General features: G+C 65.5%; 1 protein-coding gene across 1 annotated transcript in view; it reads left to right on the plus strand.

Annotated features, from left to right (window-relative positions):
• The first annotated feature begins 14400 nt into the window (after window positions 1–14400).
• LOC117649066 (RNA-binding protein 24-like) overlaps window positions 14401–18807 on the plus strand; it is an 87326-nt gene continuing 82919 nt past the window's right edge. The window contains exon 1 of the mRNA XM_034391470.1: window positions 14401–14733. Within this exon, the coding sequence (XP_034247361.1) occupies window positions 14719–14733 (15 nt within the window). The 5' untranslated portion in view covers window positions 14401–14718. The remainder of the gene's footprint in view (window positions 14734–18807) is intronic.

Consider the following 18807-nt stretch of genomic DNA (forward strand, 5'->3'; position numbering starts at 1 on the left):
CGCGCAGGGCTTTCTGCAGTACAAACAGCAACAGCCACCGCCGCGCGTGCGCCCAGGGCGGCCCGGGGCGCTCCGGACTGCGGAGTGCCCCACACCTGCCACGCCGTCACTCGCGTCACTTGACGACGGTGACGGCGGCGACCAGCACGTCGTGGGCGGAGCGGCGCGGCTCGGCGCGCTCGGCGCGACAGAGTACCCGAACGAGCAGCGTGCGCAGCGTGCGCACTGCAATGGACGCGGGGCGGGGCGGGGGAGGCAACGCGGCAGAACGCCATTACAGCCTGTTGACGCCCGGCCGCCCTGTTATCGGCACGGCTAGGCACGACGTGCCAACCGCGGGCCCGCCCCGCCCCCGCCCCGCCCCGCCCCGCCCCGCCCCGCCCGGCGCCCCCACGACCCCCCGCGGCGCCCTGCTGCGGCACTGCGGCGCCCTATCGCGGACCGCCAACGTGTCAGTCCGCCAGTCGAGCAGGGGCTGCTTCCGTACAGTGTCGCCCTATGTCGCTCTGTCTCTCTCGCACCCCGATGGGACGGGGCACCTCTTGAGCGAGAGAGAGAGAGAGAGAGAGAGAGAGAGAGAGAGAGAGAGAGAGAGAGAGAGAGAGAGAGAGAGAGAGAGAGAGAGAGGAGAGAGAACTGCACTGCCCGCGCTGTCGGAACGACAACGCGGGTTGGGTTGTGGCCTACCCGTCGGGCGGCGTCGCGCCGGATTCACGAACCGAGGGGCGCGACGCACTTCTTGACGACTTGCAACGGATGCAGCATCGCTGCCTCTCATCACGCTCATGCCTGCGGCGTCGCGGGAGACGGCGTCGTCGTCGTTCGGTGCCGCGATTCGGTATTCGGTGCGGCGCGGTGCGGCGCGGTGCGGGGGGCCGGCGGCGACGACTACGCTGCCAGCGCGTGGATGCAGCGCGGTGCGCGGTGCAGGGGTGCACATGCCTGGGGCGGGGACGGCGGGGACGAAAAAAAACGGGAGGGGAGGGGAGGGGAGGGGAGGGGAGGGGAGGGGAAAGACGCCCGGCGAGGGGTTGGCTGGCCGGCTGATCCTCTGTGAGGGGGGAGGGAGGACGCCGTCGACGACGGCGGCGGCGGCGCGGCGGCGCGGTGTCGATGAACCCTGCAGTGGGGTCGGGGAGGACAGGGGAGAGGCGAGGAAGGGGTGTGCAAGGGATTCGCTGGGTCAACCGGTGCTGGACCTGTTTGGGTGGTTGACTCGCCTCGACCGGACTCGACTCCACTCACTGGACTCCGGACTGCACTGTGCGGATAGCGGCCGAGGCGGCCGACGACGGGGAGCGACGGACGGGGAGGGGCTGTAATTTCGCCACCGAGGCGAGTTCATCTCGCGGCCAGCAGACCCATTCCGAGAGGCATTTTCGTCGCTCTGTCTCTCTCGCACTCACGTCGCGTTCCGTACCATGGTACCACTGTTTCGGAATCAGTGTGTTTGTTGTTGTTGTTGTTGTTGTTGTTGTTGTTGTTGTTTCGATGGTGGACACTCGAGCAGTTCGATGTCTGGCGCAGGGTGCGCCGGGAGTTGGCCGCGATTGTCGCACCAAACCAAAGCCCTTACCGAGCCGGGAGGGAGGCGCTGTGGAATCACCCAATGATTCCCGAGCGCTCAGCCAAATTGTGTCGGAGAAACGCCTGGTCTCCTGTTGTACAGTAAAGCTGGCAACCCTTTGGTCCGCACTGCTCCGCACTGCTCGGCACGGAGAGCCGAGACTTGGCTCCGACTTTGGAGTGCTCCGCGGCAGTGTAAGTGTTGTGTAAGCCGAGCACGCCGCCCTACGGCCCTATATTGATTCTATATCGCTAAAAGCTTCCCCCTCCCCCTCCCCCCCTCCCCGGACGCGAATTAATTCGGCCAAACAATACGCCGCCTTCGTGACGCAAGCGGGTTGCCTACACTGTCCGGACGCGGCACGACGCGGTCGCCGTGGACGCGGCGAGGAAACTTCCCGAACCACTTGGAAACAGCGACTACGCCGTCGACACATTGGCAATACACACCACTGTTAGTACTGCGACATAGCCTTTCCGTTTGCGACCCATTTGGACGGCATTCGATTCGAGGCACGTGCGACGTTGCGGTCAAGGCGGTGCTTCGCGGTGCTTCGGGCTTCCCGCGCCGGACACTCAAACTTTGCCTGGAACCCTGGTACGCCCACACCACTCGCCGCTATCACCGAGTGGCCCTCGGTGGGGGCCGCGCGGGGGACTTCCGCTCCCCCCCTTCTTTGCCGGCCTCTGTTTTTTGCGACCGTCACGCATATGACTGGTCATCAGCAAGTGATAAGACCGACAAAAAGCGGGCCGGGCTGCTCCACTGCTCCGCTGCGAAAATTAGGTTGGAATGGCTGTCCGGGGACCTCTCTCTCCCTCTCCCGGCCATAAAGGGGGCCCCCTCCCTCCCCCTCCCCCTCTCCCCCGCCATCGCCACCGAAATCGCTGCTCGCTCCTTTGGCCGCGCGGCACCACGGCGGCACGGTGGCACGGTCCGGACGTCCGGGAATCGCGCGGGGGAATCTCTTGTAGCGCGTCCCGTCGGCCCGCCGGCGTCCCGGCTAGGCCATGGCTAGGCCTGCAGACTCATTCCGAGAGTCGCTTTCGTCGCTGTGTCTCTCGCTCACATGGGGCGTCCCGTATAGGTGCGAGAGAGACAGAGCGGCGAAAGCGACTCTCGCGGAATCAGTGTACTGGCAAGGCCTGTCGTGCGCGGCCATCTCCAGCAGTCGAATAGCACGGCCAGCGTGCGCCGCCGGATCTAGGCGATCTAGATGGGGCGCATGCACCATCTGCCCATCTGGCCCGCAACATAACACCCATTATATATTCCGCCGATGCAGCGGACTCATTCCGAGGGTCTCTCTCGCACTCGTGGGGCGTGGTCGGCAGGTGCGAGCGAGACGGAGCGACGAACACGACTCTCGGAATCAGTCCGCGGTTTGGCTTCGTGTCGTTCGTGTCGTCCGGACGCGCTGCCGCTATTCATCACGGAAACAAAGAGGGACTTGCGGCGCATGTCCGCGTCCTCGCCGTCCTCGCCGTCCTCGCCGTCCTCGCCGTCCTCGCCGTCCTCGCCGTCCTCGCCGTCTTCGCCGTCCTCGCCGTCCTCGCCGTCCTCGCCGTCCTCGCCGTCCTCGCGGTCTTCGCCGTCCTCGCCGTCCTCGTCGTCCTTGCCGTCCTCGCGGTCCTCGCCGTCCTCGCGGTCCTCGCGGTCCTCGCCGTCCTCGTCGTTCTCGTCGTCCTCGTCGTCCTCGCCGTCCTCGCCGTCCTCGCCGTCCTCGCCGTCCTCGCCGTCCTCGCCGTCCTCGCCGTCCTCGCCGTGCTCGCCGTGCTCGCCGTCCTCGTCCGCCAAGTTTGCCCCGCATGCCCCGCGACGCAGTTCGGTGGCGGCCTCGGGGCGGGTTGTCCGGCTGGCCGCTGGCCTCGGGGGCGCGCCCCGGCAGGATATATATACGGTCAGGACTTTCCTGTCCATCGATTTGTTGTACTTCGACCGGTGGCGGCGGTGGTGGCGGCGGCGGCGCGGAGTGGAGGCACCACCTGTCCTGTCCAGCTGTCCAGCGCACTGTCCTGTCCGGCCGGCGCCGCGCAGCGCTGTCCGCTGTCCATACAGCCAAGGGCTTCCCTTTCACGAAACGCACTCCCCACCCTGCCCGTCCTCGTCGTGGACGTCGTGGTGGTGGTGCGCGCGCTGTCCCCGCTTCCTCCACTGCCCCTCCCCTTCTCCAGCGGACAGTGCCCCCCTCCCCTTTCACCTTTTGACTCTGAAGGGGGCTAGCCCTGCGCCCGCCCTGCGCCATCCCTGAGCGAGCGAGGCCCTGCGTGGCGTGGCTCGGCGGGTCGCGCCAAAGGGGGCAGCGCGGTTGTCAACCCCTGACGAAATATTTTTGCTGGCGTTGTCCACCTGTGTCATCGCTGTGTTTCATACGTAATGCGGGGAGGGGGGGGGGGGAGTGCCGGCGACGCTTCCTGCCGCGCTGCCTAGCGCTGCCCCCGTGTCGCCCGGAGTGCCGGAGTGTCGCCCATCACGCGATGCCGGTGCATGAGCGCCATGAAGCGCCACCATTCCGAACAGTTCTGAAACTCTCTGTCTCTCTCGCATACGCCGCATGAGTGCAAGTGGGAGAGAGACAGACAGAGCTCCGTTCGGAACCCTGCAGCGGCAACTAACCAACTATAGGCGACGCCATGCGAAGCGCGGCAGCGCGGCAACTGGCAACGACGCCGCGGTCGGTGTGGCGTTCCTTTTTTGCGACGGACGCGGGGGCGGGGCTGGGCGGGGCGGGCGGCGGGTGGGGCGGGGCGGGTGCGGGGTCGGGCGGGGCGGGGTGGGGACGCGGAACGCCGCGACGTGTCTCGATGTGTTACTTTGAGGAAGGCGTTCCTTGCCGCCATTTTGACTTGGTTTCGGGGTGCACAATGTGGGTGTGAAGGGGGGCGATTGGAGACCAAATTGCGGCCCCTTGAATGGCGTGGCGTGGCGTGGCGTGGCGTGGCGGGGCGGGGCGTGTTGGGGCGTGGCGTGGCGGGGCGAGGCGTGGCGGGGCGGGGGCGGGGCGGGGCGCGACCCGGCAGCGGTGGCGGTTCACGTAACAAGAACGGCCAAGCTATCAGCGCGAACGTTTCCAAGGTGCCGAGGTGACAGCCCTTTGACAACCCTTTGCGGCGCTTTCGGCCCTTTTGGCCGTTTTGGCCCTTAAGAGAACCTTCAGGCCCTTTTGGCAGTGTGTGGCGGCCAAGCGGCAGGTAGCCCTGCCTCCGCCCTCCGCCCTCCGCCCGCCGGTTCATAGGTCGTTAAGCCGCTCGGCGATCGTAAAGCACGTCCGGCGGTATCGGGTATCGCCGCGTCGCCGCGTCCAGCGACAGAATGTTGCGAGCGGCAGTCACCGAAAGGCTCACAGTGGGCCAGAAGACAGGCGCAGACGGGCAAAACTCTAGACGCCTTATGAGCTCCAGAGTCGTTAAACAGGACTCGAACCGAGCTTGTGACCCCGCACCAATGGACCCCTCGTTCGGAGAGCAATCCATTGGTGGGGTCACACGTACGGTTCGAGTCCCATTTAGCGACTCCGGAGCTCGAAACGCGTCCGGGACTTTGACCGCCTCCACCGGTCTTCTGGCCCACTGTGCGTGTGTTGAAAATGATGCAGCGCGGTTCATCTTTTTTAGCGTTTTCTTCTGTCTCGAGTTTGGACAACGGTGGGCGATGGGAGGAGGGGCGATTCTCGGCGATTTCCATCCAAAAGGGCCAATTACAATCCGCCCGCAGTGTCTAAGGAGGGTCGAGAGGACAAGAAGCGGGCGACGAGAGAGAAAGAAGACGAAATCGTACGGCGCGCACTTCTCGTTTTTTAGGGGACCGCGGCGGGCGGAAGGAGGGGGGAGTGTGAATGCCTCAAAACAGACGACGAGGAGGACTGACGGCAGCCAGAAAGGGACGAAAATGGAACGAAATGAAATGATACAAAAAAATGTCACCGCGCTGCCAACTTTATCATTACTGAAAAAGTACTGAAAAATATTTAAACAAAAACAAAAATAAAGAAAATGAAAAAAGGAAAAGGGATGGGGTTGCTGCCGAGCGCTCCGTGTGGGTATGTGTGTGTCAATCAAGGCGCACGTCTGTGTGTGTGTGTGGTGAGATATAGAGAAAGACAGCGAGAAAGAGAGAAAGAGAGAGAGAGAGGAGAGAGAGAGAGAGAGAGAGAGAGAGAGAGAGAGAGAAGAGAGGGGGGGGGGGTCGCGAGCGTGTGTGCGTGGCCGCCCGTCCGTAGTATTATACTCGAACGTGCACCAGTTGGACGTTGCGGCTTGGGCTTCGCAGGCTTGCTTGGGGCCTTGGGGCGGTGGAGGGGGAACGAGTCGGAATGGAGTTGATCAACGAACACCAAGGTGAGGTTAGACTCCGTGACGTCACCCGCGCGTCCAGCTGACGGCCTGGTGGCCTGGCGGCTTGAAGGAGTGCGGCCTTGCCGCCGGGTGCCCCGCCGTGCCCCGCCGTGCCCCGCCGTGCCATGCCGTGCCGTGCCGTGCCGCGCCCCGAAGAGCAATGACCCTGTGTGAGCGCGTATGCACTCGGGCTGGCTGGCTTGGGCTGCTTGGGCTGGCTGCACTCACACCTGCCGGGCACGTTAGGGAAGGGGGGAGGGGTGGGGGGCACTCAGGGGGCGGACTTTCTCAACTCGTTGGTTCTCACCTGTCCAAGGGGGGCCTCTTTGTAACTCAACGAGCGGTGCGCTGCCCACGCCACTCGACGACAACGCGTTCCTAGCAGACCGAAGTTCGTTTTTTCGCGTGTACCACAGTTTCCGTGCGAACGAGACACACGACATCGTCGGCCTTGCCCAGCCTTGCCGGCCCTGGCGTACCCTGGCGCTGCAGCGAGGCGCAGATACGTTTGTCCGCGTGTCGGTGTCAATGTGTGTGTGTGTGTGTGCGTGTAGGTGTGTCGGGGCCGCGCTATCATTCGCACCGCACCGGCCTGCTGCCCTGCTGCGCCGCATCGCACTGCTAGCTGTTTCAGCCGTTCCAGGCCTAGGTTCCAGGCTCGCCTCGCGGCCAGCCCGGCAGGCAGGCAGGCACGTGAGGTACCCACCGGCCGGCTTGCGGAGACCCGGACACGGACAAGGTTTATCAGCAGCTCACCGGTCTCTCGGCCTCCACGCCCCGGCCGGCCACATCCACCCACATCCGCCCCGCACTGCGCAGCCAGCTGCCCTGTAACGCCGTTCGGCTTCGAGAAGTACCAGCACCGGTACCGGTTTGGCGCTGTTCACTCTCGTGCATCTTGCATCGTCGTGCATCTCGCTGCCACCTGGCCCCGACCGTGCCCTGGCCGCCATATGGCGCGCCAATCTCGCGCCACGCGCCGCCGCCCCCGCCGTCTCGGTGGTCGGCGTGGCGGCCGAGGCCGTCGTCTTGGAGGGCACCGCGTCACCCTCCACTGCCCCGCCGCGGCGCGAGCCGCGACGCTCCGGTAGCCGCGGCCGCGTGCCGCGTCCTGGGCACGCGCGCTGCTGGCGCTGCTGTCGCTGCTGGAGGTTGGCGCTGAGGGGGTGGACCGCGGACCGCGCGCCGCGCCACCAGGATCCCGACGGAGGCAGCCGGCCGTGAAGGGAAGGGGGAAAGGGGCACGTCGTCGTGGCAGGGGGCAGCGGGCGGCTTGGCGGGCGGTGCGGGGCACTCGGGTGGAACGCGCGGGAAACGCGGCGAGCCGCAGGCCGAGTCCGAAACGCTGCTGCGTCGCTGTCTCTCTCGCACGCCAACGGAACGCCCCATGAGTGCGACAGAGACAGAGAGCGACTCAGTGTGCCGCGCCAACAGCGCCGACAGCAGAACAAGGCGACAAGACGCGACAAGACGCGACAAGACGGCGGTGACTGGGTGACGCCGTGGCGTGCCGCCCGGGTGACGCTCACGTTTCCGGCAGCAGAGGAACCACTGCGGCGACCCCACCCTGCGCGTGCCACTGTGTGGCGTCCAGATGCCACAGAGCACCGAGCACTACGCCAATGGATGTGACGTACTGTACTTGTGTGTGTGCGTGCGTGTGTCCGCGTTTTACGAGTGCCTTCGGCCTGTTATGTGCACTACCTAATACCACTGCACTGCACGCCGGGAGGGGCTTATGTGTATAACTTTACGGTCAATACATTGACCGTGCGTTGCTGGCCGCTCGCGGTGCGGTGCCGCTTCATGCCGTCGTTTTTACAAGGAGGGGAGGGGGACGTCGGCTCGCCTACGCCGCTTGGCTGCCTGAAGACTGATTCCGAGAGTCGTTTGCATCGCTCTGTCTCTCTCGCACTTATACGGAACGCCCTGTGAGTGCGAGAGAGACAGAGCGACGGGGAGCTCACTCCCGAGGCCCGCGTCGTCTTTACGCGAGGGTGAATCCGCCGACAGCCGGAGAGATGGAAACGGCGAGTGGCGAGGCGAGGCAGAGAGCGGCTAGGCTAGGCGCACCTGGACCAGCATGCAGCATCCGCATCATCCATCCGGCTGGCCGACGCCGACTCCATGGCCGAACAGCGAACGCGGCCAACGCGCCGCTGCGGTGAGGGTTGCCTGCGGCCTAGTCGATCGTTTTATGTTTATTTTTACAGCCACGTGTGTGTTGCCGTGCGGCCGTGCCCTACACTGTGTGTGCCTCTCTCGTCGTCACCAGGCAAGCCTCAGCCTGCCGGCGTGCTGGAGACGCAGTGTGGCAGCGTGCGCGCCAGACCCGTCACCGCACGCGCACACACACATACAGGCTCTCTCACTCCCACGTCGGCACGTGACGCGTCACTGTGTCACGGCGTCACGACTCTGAGCGGCCTCTCTATACCGTGCCTGCTCGCCACAAACAGTGGCGCTGTGATGTGCGTGATGTACTACCCACCCCGCTCCGCCGCTACGCCGCTACTCGATCGAGTCCCGATCAAAGCGGGGCGGGCAGCATCAAAAGACCCTCCCCGCCGCCCGCCGTCAAACAAGGTTGACGTTGAGGCTGCGGACGACCGGCAGGGCCGGCAGGACCAGCCAGCCCGGCTCGTTTCGTTCCTCGGTCGCTTCGGCCCGGGGCCAATCCAGTGCACTGATACTGTTTGGAAGTGCGTTGCACAAGGGGCCAGAAGACCGGTGAATTCTAGACGCGTTTTGAGCTCCAGAGTCGCTAAATGGGACTCGAACCGAACGTGTGACCCCACCAATGGATTGCTCTCTGAACGAGGAATCTATTGGTGGGGTCACACGTTCGGTTCGAGTCCCATTTAGCGACTCTGGAGCTCAAAACGCGTCTAGAATTTTGGCCGCCTCCACCGGTCCTCTGGCCCACTGTGCGTCGCCGCGTCGGCCCCAGGACCTTACCAGGACCGGGCCCTGACCGCTCGAGACTGCCCCGACGTGTCACTCTCGCGCACCCCTGCGGGACGCCCCACGAGAGCGAGAGAGAGAGAGGGAGAGGCAGCAGGACGGCGAAAGCACACTGTCCGGAACCAGTCTGCTGTGGCAGTACTGCGGCCGGAAGCGCGTCCGAATTACCCCCTTGTTGCTCGATACGGTTCGGCCGGCGCGGCGTCGCAGCCACGCGGAGTCCGGCCTCGCCCTGCCGCCTCCGGCACTCTGGCACTCGAGGAGGGAGAGGGCCGCCCGGCTCGCCCTTCCCGCCCAGCAGGCCGTCCGGCAGTCCGGCGGGGCCTCGGCCGGCCAGCTTCCTGCGGACGGACGTCCTTTAGGCCGCTTCAGCCAGGGGCCGTCCCGTTCCGGGGGCACTTCTCGGCCTGCTCGATGGCGGCGAAGATGATGGCGAGTGTGCCGCGCCGAACCTCCTCGCCTCGCGCGACGCCGCGATCCAGGCGAGCGGCGCGCGGGGCACGCCGCGTCGCGCGCACACACACAAGCACGCGCACGCACCCACACAGGCACGCGCAAAGTAATTTTAGCCCCGGTTTACCTCCACGACAGGATGGGACTCCGGATGGAGGACGCCATTACGACACGGCGCCCCCTCCCCTTCCCCCTCCCCTTCACGGGGCCCCGCCGCCCCGCCAGGCCCCGCGCGCTGCGCCGCCTCGACACGGTAAAGTGCAGAGAGATGCATTTCCAGATAGTGGCCGTTCCCACACCCCGGCCCCACGGCCCGACGGCCTGACCCCGTGCGTGTAGTGTGCCGTTCGGGGGCCAGGCCCACGGCGACACACTGCCGCGACCAGCTAGAGCGCCCCGCTGTGCCGGAAGCCGCCGAACAAACTATTATCTCAAAAAAAAAGAAAGAAAGATGCCCACCGGAAACCCCGAGCGCATCCAGGGCCCCCTCCCCGGCCCCCTCCCCGGCGCTGCCTTCGACACCGCGACTCCGGCCCTCGCTCCGGCCGCCCCCACCTCGCGGTTGAGGTCGCCGCCGTCGTGTCGCCGACGCCCTGCCCGCCCTCGCATTCTCGCATCACCTCGTTTCCGACGGGTTCCCGCCGCTATCGGCGTCCCGGCCGCCCCGGCAGGGAGCAGGCCGACAAGTGCGCGACAGTGGCGGCGGCATGGCGGCGAACGGCGAACCCTGTTTCATCATCGGCGAGGCCCCGGAGTGGCGGCCGCGGTCCCGGCAGCGGCAGGCAGCGGCCGCCCCCGGGCCGCGGTGGGGGTGGCCACAGGCTGCCGAGGTGAGCCATTTCTCTAAGTCAGCATCGATACCTTTCGCCCGCGGGGATTGGCCCTCCCCCCTCCCCCTTCCCCTCTCCGGCCGCGTTTCCTTTCCCCTCGGGAGATCCACTTTCAATCGAAGATTGCCATCCCGTCACCCTATGTTGAAGGTGACATGTGTCTGCCCGGCCTCGGCCTCGGCCTTGCCGCCTTGCCCGCCTGGCCCGCCTATCGCTCGCCGTGCCCCCGTCTCGTGATTCCGTTCAGCCCTCAATAGTGTAGTGCGTCCTGGGCCCGGCCCGGCCCGGCGTCCTGGGGGTGATGGGATTGCCGCGGGCAGACCAGGTTTCCTCCTCCTCCCGGACCACCGCCGCCACGATCTCCACCACCAAGTCGTCACCATCTTACCTTATTTCTCGATTTTCCAGAGGGCAGCGACGTTGTTGGACGGTGGCGGTGCCGAGGTGCACGATGCAACAACACAATGGGGCTGCGCTGTGCCGCTGCGCTCCGCGCTCCGCTCCCGTCGATATTGTTTACGAGCGTTGCCTGCACTGGTAGGTTCATTCCGAACAGTCGTTTCGTCGCTCTGTCTCTGCCGCACTCGTGAGGCGCGCCGCCGGGGTGCGAGAGAGACGGAGCGGAGAAACGGCCGTTCGTATTGGCTGGGCTGCCGGCCGGGCCCGGCCGGGCACTCGCTCGGCTGCCCCAGGCTGCCCACTGCCCAGGGACACTGCCCCGCGTCGCCAGTGCTTTCGAAATGGCAACCAGCCGAGGGGTGACCCACTGAAAAATTTTGTGTACAATGATTGTGTGAATGTGCAAGATTTATGGCGTTTTGCCACACATGTTGCCTACTTGAGGTTTTGCCACATGTTGCCTACTTACAGGCGTTTTTGCCACCTGAATGTGGAATGTGGTCAAATTTTGTACAATGAATGTGGGAAGCTGTTCCCCCCTCGCAACCAGCTCGGACCTTTCTTTGGCGATTTGGTGCGACTGGGACGCAGCACGCAGCAGCCGGCCCGTTCCACCGTTATTTTCTTGTCCGCGAGTGCTCTGTCTCTCTCGCGCGGCGGGCCGCTCCCACGAGTGCGAGAGAGACAGCGTGACGACGCCGCCGTTCGGAATCAGCCGGCAGCCCGACGACGACAGTCAGCTGTTGACCATCCATTCTACTGCGAACTGCACGCAGGGATTTGGAGACGGGTCGCCGGGGCGCGGCGGGCGGGGCGGGGCGGGGCGGCCTGCACGCTTTCCTATAAAGCTTGCCTAAGCTATTTATACTCAGCCAATGACGCGGGTCGCGTCGGAGCTGTTTGCGTGGGACGAAGGCGTCCGCGACAGGCGGGTCTTGGCGTCGCTGCGCTCGCTGCGCACGCAGCCCCGCCGCTGTCTAGCCCGAAATACTACGGCGGCACGAGACGCGAGACGTCGCGCCCGCGCCGAAGAAGCCGAAGGCAGGCGGGTCAGGCGAGGCAGACGCAAGACGCACCTGGAGGCCCGCCCCGCCCCGCATCGCTGCTTTTTGTGTGCGATTATGGGACGCATCGCGTCGATCTGTCTCTCTCGCGCTCGTGGCTCGCCCCATGAGCGTGAGAGAGACAGAGCGACGAGGACGACTCTCGGAATCGGCCTGCAGCGCCACAAAGGCGTCGCAACGCGCAACACGCCGCGCCTCTCTCTCGCACGCGTGGGGCGTCCCGAAGGCCCGAAGGTGTGCGAGAGAGACGGAGCGACGAAAGCACCGTTTCGGAATCACCCTGCGGGTCGTCGCCGCCACCCTGGCTGGCTGCGCAGGTCTGCCAAAGAAGCGCGCGCCGCGACGAGACGGAAAAAAAGTTTTTACACGCATCGATTTTGCTAACTTTGTAGGGGAGGGGAGTTTGTTGGTAGGTGGGCCGTCGCCATCACGCGTGTGACACTGACAGAATATACGGTGTGCATGAGTGTGTCTCAATAATCGTGACATTGGTTTGCTTGCGCACAACTCACTGTTACTTAGCTCGACGCGTGGTCTTGTGGTCACCTGGCTAGAGGAGTGGACTTTCGCATTAATGTGTTGGCTACTTGTTGGCAACACTGTGCTGGGCGCAATTTCGTCGTTCTGTGGATCGGGTCTCCGTCAGCGCTCCTATGGCCCTCTGCGATCTAATCAATTACTGACTGGACGGCGAGGTCCTGGGCCTGGCCGCCAAACGGTCCGGCGGCCCCCAGGAAGGCTTTGTTCATTGTTGTTCCCTGGAAGAACTGGCAGCGGGAGGAAGGGCTGGTGGTCTGGCCTCAGGGCTGCCTGACCATGGCCTGACGGTGCTGTTGTCGCTAGTGGATGACGGCCGAACGCCGAGAAGGGTAAAACTATCTCGTGGGAGCGGAAGACTAGTGCGTTGTTCGGAATCAGTCTGACGTTCAAGCGTGTCCAAGGATTCGGCGACGGTCAGCGAGTCCCTTTACAGTAGTACCAACAAACTTGCGAACCGCGAATGTGAGTCCCAGACTGTCGCTCTGCACGTCGCTGAGTGAAGCTCGTGATCTTGCCCCTGGAGGGTGGCCTGAGGCTGGAGCAGGAAAGAAGACAGAGAAGACCCTCAACCTGATGGACACCGCTCCCCGCCCCGCACCGCCCCGAGGTCCTGGCCGTCTTTCTATCCGCTTCTTTCATTTCTTCTAATATTTTCCCCGTTGCCGTTCGCCGGGGACCGACGGGGCGGTAGGCCGGGCAGGCCGGGCTTCCGCGGCCATATCCGATTATCAGCCCTTTTTACCTACGGAAGGGAGGCGAGGCAATAAGGCAATAAGAGGCCCGCAGGCAATCTCCCGCCAAAAAATGGAATAGAAAGACGGAGACGGGAAATCAGAAACCTCATCGGGGAGCAGCGGGGACCATTTTCTCTCCCGCCACTGCCACAGCTTCTCCGCAGGCAGCAGGGCGTCCCCCCCCCCTCGCTATCTCTCTCGCACTCGAGTGCGTCTCGCCTAGGTGCGAGAGAGACAGAGCGACGACAGGCGGTGCGGAAGGGTTTTCGCAACAGGTTCACGTCAGCCAGCGTCCGCTGTGGGTTGCCTCCAGAGGCTTACAGTCACTCGTGCGGTTCCGAACGTAAGCTGCGTGAGATTTCCATCTGTGGGCTGGGCTAGCCGAGGCTAGCCGTTCCAGGCGCATGGAGGCTGCGGGTTGCCTTCCAGTGTGGCGGACGGCGGACCCTAGGCGCCCTACACCGCCTATTCGCCAAATCTGCCGGGGCGGAATAGAATTAAACGGGCTTGAGGCGGCCGGAAATGCAGCAGCACAATGGTTCTCTCTCTCTTTCTCTTTTTTTCGCTCAGCTTGCAAAGCCCTACAGGCATGTGATGAGGGGCGCGAGCCATTGCCACGCACTCCAATTAAATCATTGACGCGGGGCGCTGTTGGCGGCACTGTGCGTGGCGGGCCGTGGCGGGCCTAGCACAGTGGGCCAGAAGACCGGTGGAGGCGGCCAAAACTCTAGACGCGTTTTGATGTCCAGAGTCGCTAAATGGCACCCGAACCGAACGTGTGACCCCACCAACCTCTCCGAACGAGGAATCCATTGGTGGGGTCACACGTTCGATTCGAGTCCCATTTAGCGACTCTGGAGCTCAAAACACGTCTAGAGTTTTGGCCGCCTCTATCGGTCTTCTGGCCCACTGTGCCTAGGCGGGCCACGCGCCGCGGTTCGGGACTCGGCCGAGGACTCGGCGGAACAAAGAGCCAGCCAGCATCACCGCGTCTGGGCCGCGCCCCGCCCCGCTACAACCCCTTGCACTTGAGAGGGGCTGCCGCGCTGCACGTCGCGCTGCACACCCCACGCCTCGCTGCGCCTCGCTGACTCACCGACGCGCCCTTCCCTCCGCCGCCCTCTCCCTCTCGGCCTCGGCCCTCCCCCGCGGCCTTCCCCGCGGCCGTCTCTAGTGACGTCTCCACCCGCCAGGCTGCGCTGCACGCGGCGGGGCGGCGGGGCGGGCAGGCGTAAACGCAAGCCGCGGGTTAGGCGCACGGCGGCCCGGCTCGGCGCCGCCTCTCTCCCCGCTCGTCGCACGGCCCGGCTGGGCTCGGCCCCGCGCGGCGCCGCTCGGCGCTCGCCAGCACGCGGCGCGGCACCGCGGCACCGCCGCCGCTACGCCACGCCGCCGCACCGCGCTGCTCGCGCTGCGCGCTGTCCTCGGGGGAGGCAGGGGTGGGGGTAGGCTTGCCGGCTGGCGGGGCGGGCCTGCCGGCGCGGGGCGGAGCGCGGCGGCCGCGGCGGTGTTCAGTGTTGGTCACAGCCACGTCGGGGGAACGTCCGGTTCGACGCGAGCACGCGGTGTACAGCCTGCGCGAAGCTTCCAGTTGGGTGTCGCTCTTGTTGTTGTTGACGTCGTCGTCGTCGTTGTTGTTGCGGACGCGAGCGCGAGCTTTTCGGCAGTGAGTGTCCGTGTGTGATGCGCGTCGCGAGTGCCTCTTGTTAGTGCACCGTTCTCGCGCGGTTTGTGTGCAAGTGCAGTGCTCCGGTACAGTCCCGGAAGAAAGTCTTCGTGCCCGAGCGACTACCAGACGCCGCCACCATTACCGCGCTACAGCAAATCCCCGCCATGATTTTCGGAAAGGTGAGTCGTCGACCCGGCGCGTCGGCGTGGCCGAGCATGGCGTCAGCGTGGCGTCAGCCTCAGCGCGCCAGCGCGTCAGTGTTGTTGGCCCGGAGTGTACCTTCGCCATCGGGAACACGGTCGAACCGGAGTGACACGACGGGACACGACACTTGACGCCGAAATGGTCGCTCTGGCCGAGTCTGGCAGGCATTGCCCGTGCCACGGCGCCACAGCGACAGCGCTACCCTCGCCGGAAACGGGCGCGACCCGACGACGGGGACGTGACGACAGTGGCGCAATGGATGACGCCGACGGAGAGGCAGGCCTGAGGCAGGCCGCCAGGTGCGAGTCCATTTGTCATCTCGCCCTGCTATCAGTAATCAGGTGCACTGGGCACTGCCGGCACCGCGCTCTCGGACGAGGAGGGGGAGGGGCGTGTGTGCTGCTCTCCGGACTCTCGCTGCCAAACTCCCAGGCGGCGCCGACAATGGAGTCCAGGAACTAAGCGGGTCGCCGCGTCGCCGCCCCTGTCCAGTGTGCTTGCATGCCTGCTTTGCTGGCATGGCGGCTCGGCGCTAACCACCCCCGACGAGCACTCGGTGGCCAGCAGTCTGGTGGCCAGCGGAGTGATTCCGAGCATTGTTTTCGTCGCTTTCTCTCTCGCACTGAAACTACTCTCGGAATCAGTCTACTGCCCCGTCACACGGCCACGCAACACCTCCCCGGCGGGGAGCCCCCGCTGCCCGGTGGGCCTGCTGGCGACCAGGCATGGGCAGTAAAGTAAAGTAAAGTATCGCGATACTCTATCGCGATACTTTTTTCGGTAAAGTATCGGTATCGCGATATTTTTTTCGGCAAAGTATCGGTAAAGTAACGCGATACCGACTTTCCTAGTAAAGTATCGAAAAGTAACGAGTCGATACTGTTTTTTTTCTTTTAGGAGAATAGAGAAAGCGGAAAAAGGGATTGCCGTGCCAGGGCCCGCCACTCTGACCGCTATTTTTGCCGGAAACGGCGCGACCCGACGACGGGGACGTGACGACAGTGGCGCAATGGATGACGCCGACGGAGAGGCAGGCCTGAGGCAGGCCGCCAGGTGCGAGTCCATTTGTCATCTCGCCCTGCTATCAGTAATCAGGTGCACTGGGCACTGCCGGCACCGCGCTCTCGGACGAGGAGGGGGAGGGGCGTGTGTGCTGCTCTCCGGACTCTCGCTGCCAAACTCCCAGGCGGCGCCGACAATGGAGTCCAGGAACTAAGCGGGTCGCCGCGTCGCCGCCCCTGTCCAGTGTGCTTGCATGCCTGGCTTTGCTGGCATGGCGGCTCGGCGCTAACCACCCCCGACGAGCACGTCGGTGCAGCAGTCTGGTGGCCAGCGGAGTGATTCCGAGCATTGTTTTCGTCGCTTTCTCTCTCGCACTGAAACTACTCTCGGAATCAGTCTATACTGCCCCGTCACACGGCCACGCAACTACTCCCCGGCGGGGAGCCCCCGCTGCCCGGTGGGCCTGCTGGCGACGACGACGCGAACCTTTGTGCTCCCGCACGGCTTGCACGGCTTCAGGGAGGACTCGTTTCGAAAGAGCTTGGAGCGGTGCTGTGTGCCCGCTGCCTGCGCACGGCAACGGCGGGGTTTCTTTTTGGCGGACCGCGACTGCGAGCCGCCCCGCCCCTCCGCGCTCGCAGCTCGCAGCACGGGGACGAACACCCTCCCTCCTGCGAGCCTCCCTCCCTCCCTGCCCGCCCTCCCTCTCCCTTTCTCTCACGGTGCGGTACGTGTCTCTGTCGACGCACTCTCCCCCTCCGCAGGCCCTGCCTGCCTTGCCTGCCCTGCCGGGTCGGCACACCCCAGGGCTGCGACTCGCGTCCTCGGCTCGGCACGCGCCCGCCTGCCAGCCTGCCCCGTCTGGACTCGCTCGGCTCGGCTCGACTCTGCTGGAGGCAGCCATCGCACATCGCAGCCATGCACTTGGGGGACTGGTGCATTTTCTTGTCTGGCGAGCCGGGAAAAAGCCACCGCCGGCGGCTGGGAGGCTGGAGGTCGCCGTCGACGCCCAGGGTGCGCCGAGTTGGACGTCGGCGTCGAGGCTGGAGGTCGCCGTCGACGCCCAGGGGTGCGCCGAGTTGGACGTAGAGACCTACAAAACCTAGGCCTCTAGTTGGACGTCGGCGTCGAGCTGGACGTCGCCGTCGAGCTGGACGTCGGCATTGTCGTCCTGGCGGCTGTCGCGGCGCCGCGTCTGGCCGCGTCACTGTGTGTTGCCAGGCCGGCCGGGCCGGGCCGACCGGGCCGAGGGCCGGTGCACCGCGGCCACGCGGCCGCTCTGCGGCGCTCTGCGCGCGTCTGTCACGTGTCACGCTCCGCGCCTCGCCGTGCGCCGCGCCCTGTCACGCCATTTCACGGTCACGCCGCGCCGGCGCCGCGCGCGCGGAAAAATAGAGGATGGAAGTTGGTATCGCGCCGACCGCCGCGCGGGCCGATTCCGAACAGCGCCGCTTTCGTCGCTCCGTCTCTCTCGCACTCATGGCGCCGTCCGTAGGGGTGCGAGAGAGACGGAGCGTGTGTTCGGAGTGAGCCTTGTGGGCGCTGCACGGCCGTTCCGATGATACGTGTCGATGGCGGCGTGACCGCGCCGTAAAGTAGGACCGCGTCGTGCACAACACCTGTCCCACGCTTGGCGGCACGGCACGGCGCGGCACGGCACGGCGCGGCAGCGCACCTGCCTCGCGCAAATCCCAAAACTGGGGAGCCATTAGGCGACTGCGTGCTGTGCGGTGGCCGCTGGACTTTCCATCATCCGCGCTGCCCGCTATGCGCTTCACGCCGTCGCGTCGCGGTGGCCGACGTCGCGGTTTGCACCTCGCCGACGAGGAGCGTGCGGCTGGCGCCTTCCATCGGCGGTCCGGCGGGGCAGCGCGTGGGCGAGGCCGTCGAGGCCATCGAGGCCGCGAGGAGCTCCTCCTTCCGGTGTGTGCGATGCACGCTGCCGGGCCGGGCGGCCCTCGGGGCGGCCGGGCCCTCGACCTGGCCGACCTGCCGCCGCGCACCGCCGCGCACCGCCTCGCCGGCCGGAAAGGCGTCCGCGGGCGCGGGGAGGCGCGGGGAGGCGCGGGGAGGCGCGGGGAGGAGAGGAGCGCGGAGGGCGGGGATTTGTTTTGACAGTTCGGGCGAGTCAAGCCGGTGGGGGCGGAGGGGCGGCGAGGCGCATGGCGGCGCGCGTGCGTCGTTGTCAGGTTGTGCAAATCTAATCACGCGCGCTCTCGGCCGGGATCCGGGGCAGGAGGCAGGGCAGCAGGGCACCGCCACCTCGGCCTGCACGCCGTTGGCGCGGCGCGGCGCTGCTCCACCCTGTTAGGCCGGACGCGCCGCAAACTCCGGTCGACGTCGGCGTCGTCCCCATGGGGCGTAGCCGGGCGTAGCCCTCTGGCCCTCTGGCTCGGCTGGCGCCGCGTTCCGTCGGCCACCCACCCGCTAAACGCATGACGCCTCTAACCTCGTAACGACGCGACCAGCGCCTTGCAGTGCAGGCCTCGGCAGGCCTCGCGGCGGCCGTCCTGGGCGATAGCGTCTTCGCCGTCCATGCGGAGGATCCGGGAATTTGAAAGGCAAAGACGCTGGTTTTTCAGAGCCGCACCGCCAATGCCTGTCGCCGTAAAAATGCAAGACACTGAGGACCTTTTTTCAGAAGGGTATCACAAGCAAAACGTTTGGCGAATCAATGAATTAGTTTTCTATCAAAAAATTCGAAAAAATAACTTTTAAAAAAGTGATGCGGTCTATGAACAATTTCCGCCAAGGGGGCTATATCCCGGGATTCCCGCGAACCGGGCCCCTGAAGTTGCCCGGGTTTAAAATAGGAGGGGCCAAAAGCCACCCCGTAACGACGCGACCAGCGCCGGCGCCCTTGCAGTGCAGGCCTCGGCAGGCCTCGCGGCGGCCGTCCTGGGCGATAGCGTCGTCGCCGTCCTTGCGGAGGATCGACGGGAGTGGGCCGAAGGCCGAAGGACGGCGTGAGCCGCCCGCACCGCCATGCCTGTCGCCGTGCGCCACTGGCAAGGACGCGAGGACGCTGCGAGCGGCGGTATCGACAA

The sequence above is a fragment of the Thrips palmi genome, unplaced genomic scaffold (genome assembly GCF_012932325.1).
Source record: "Thrips palmi isolate BJ-2018 unplaced genomic scaffold, TpBJ-2018v1 HiC_scaffold_4, whole genome shotgun sequence".
Classification (NCBI taxonomy): Eukaryota; Metazoa; Arthropoda; class Insecta; order Thysanoptera; family Thripidae; genus Thrips; species Thrips palmi.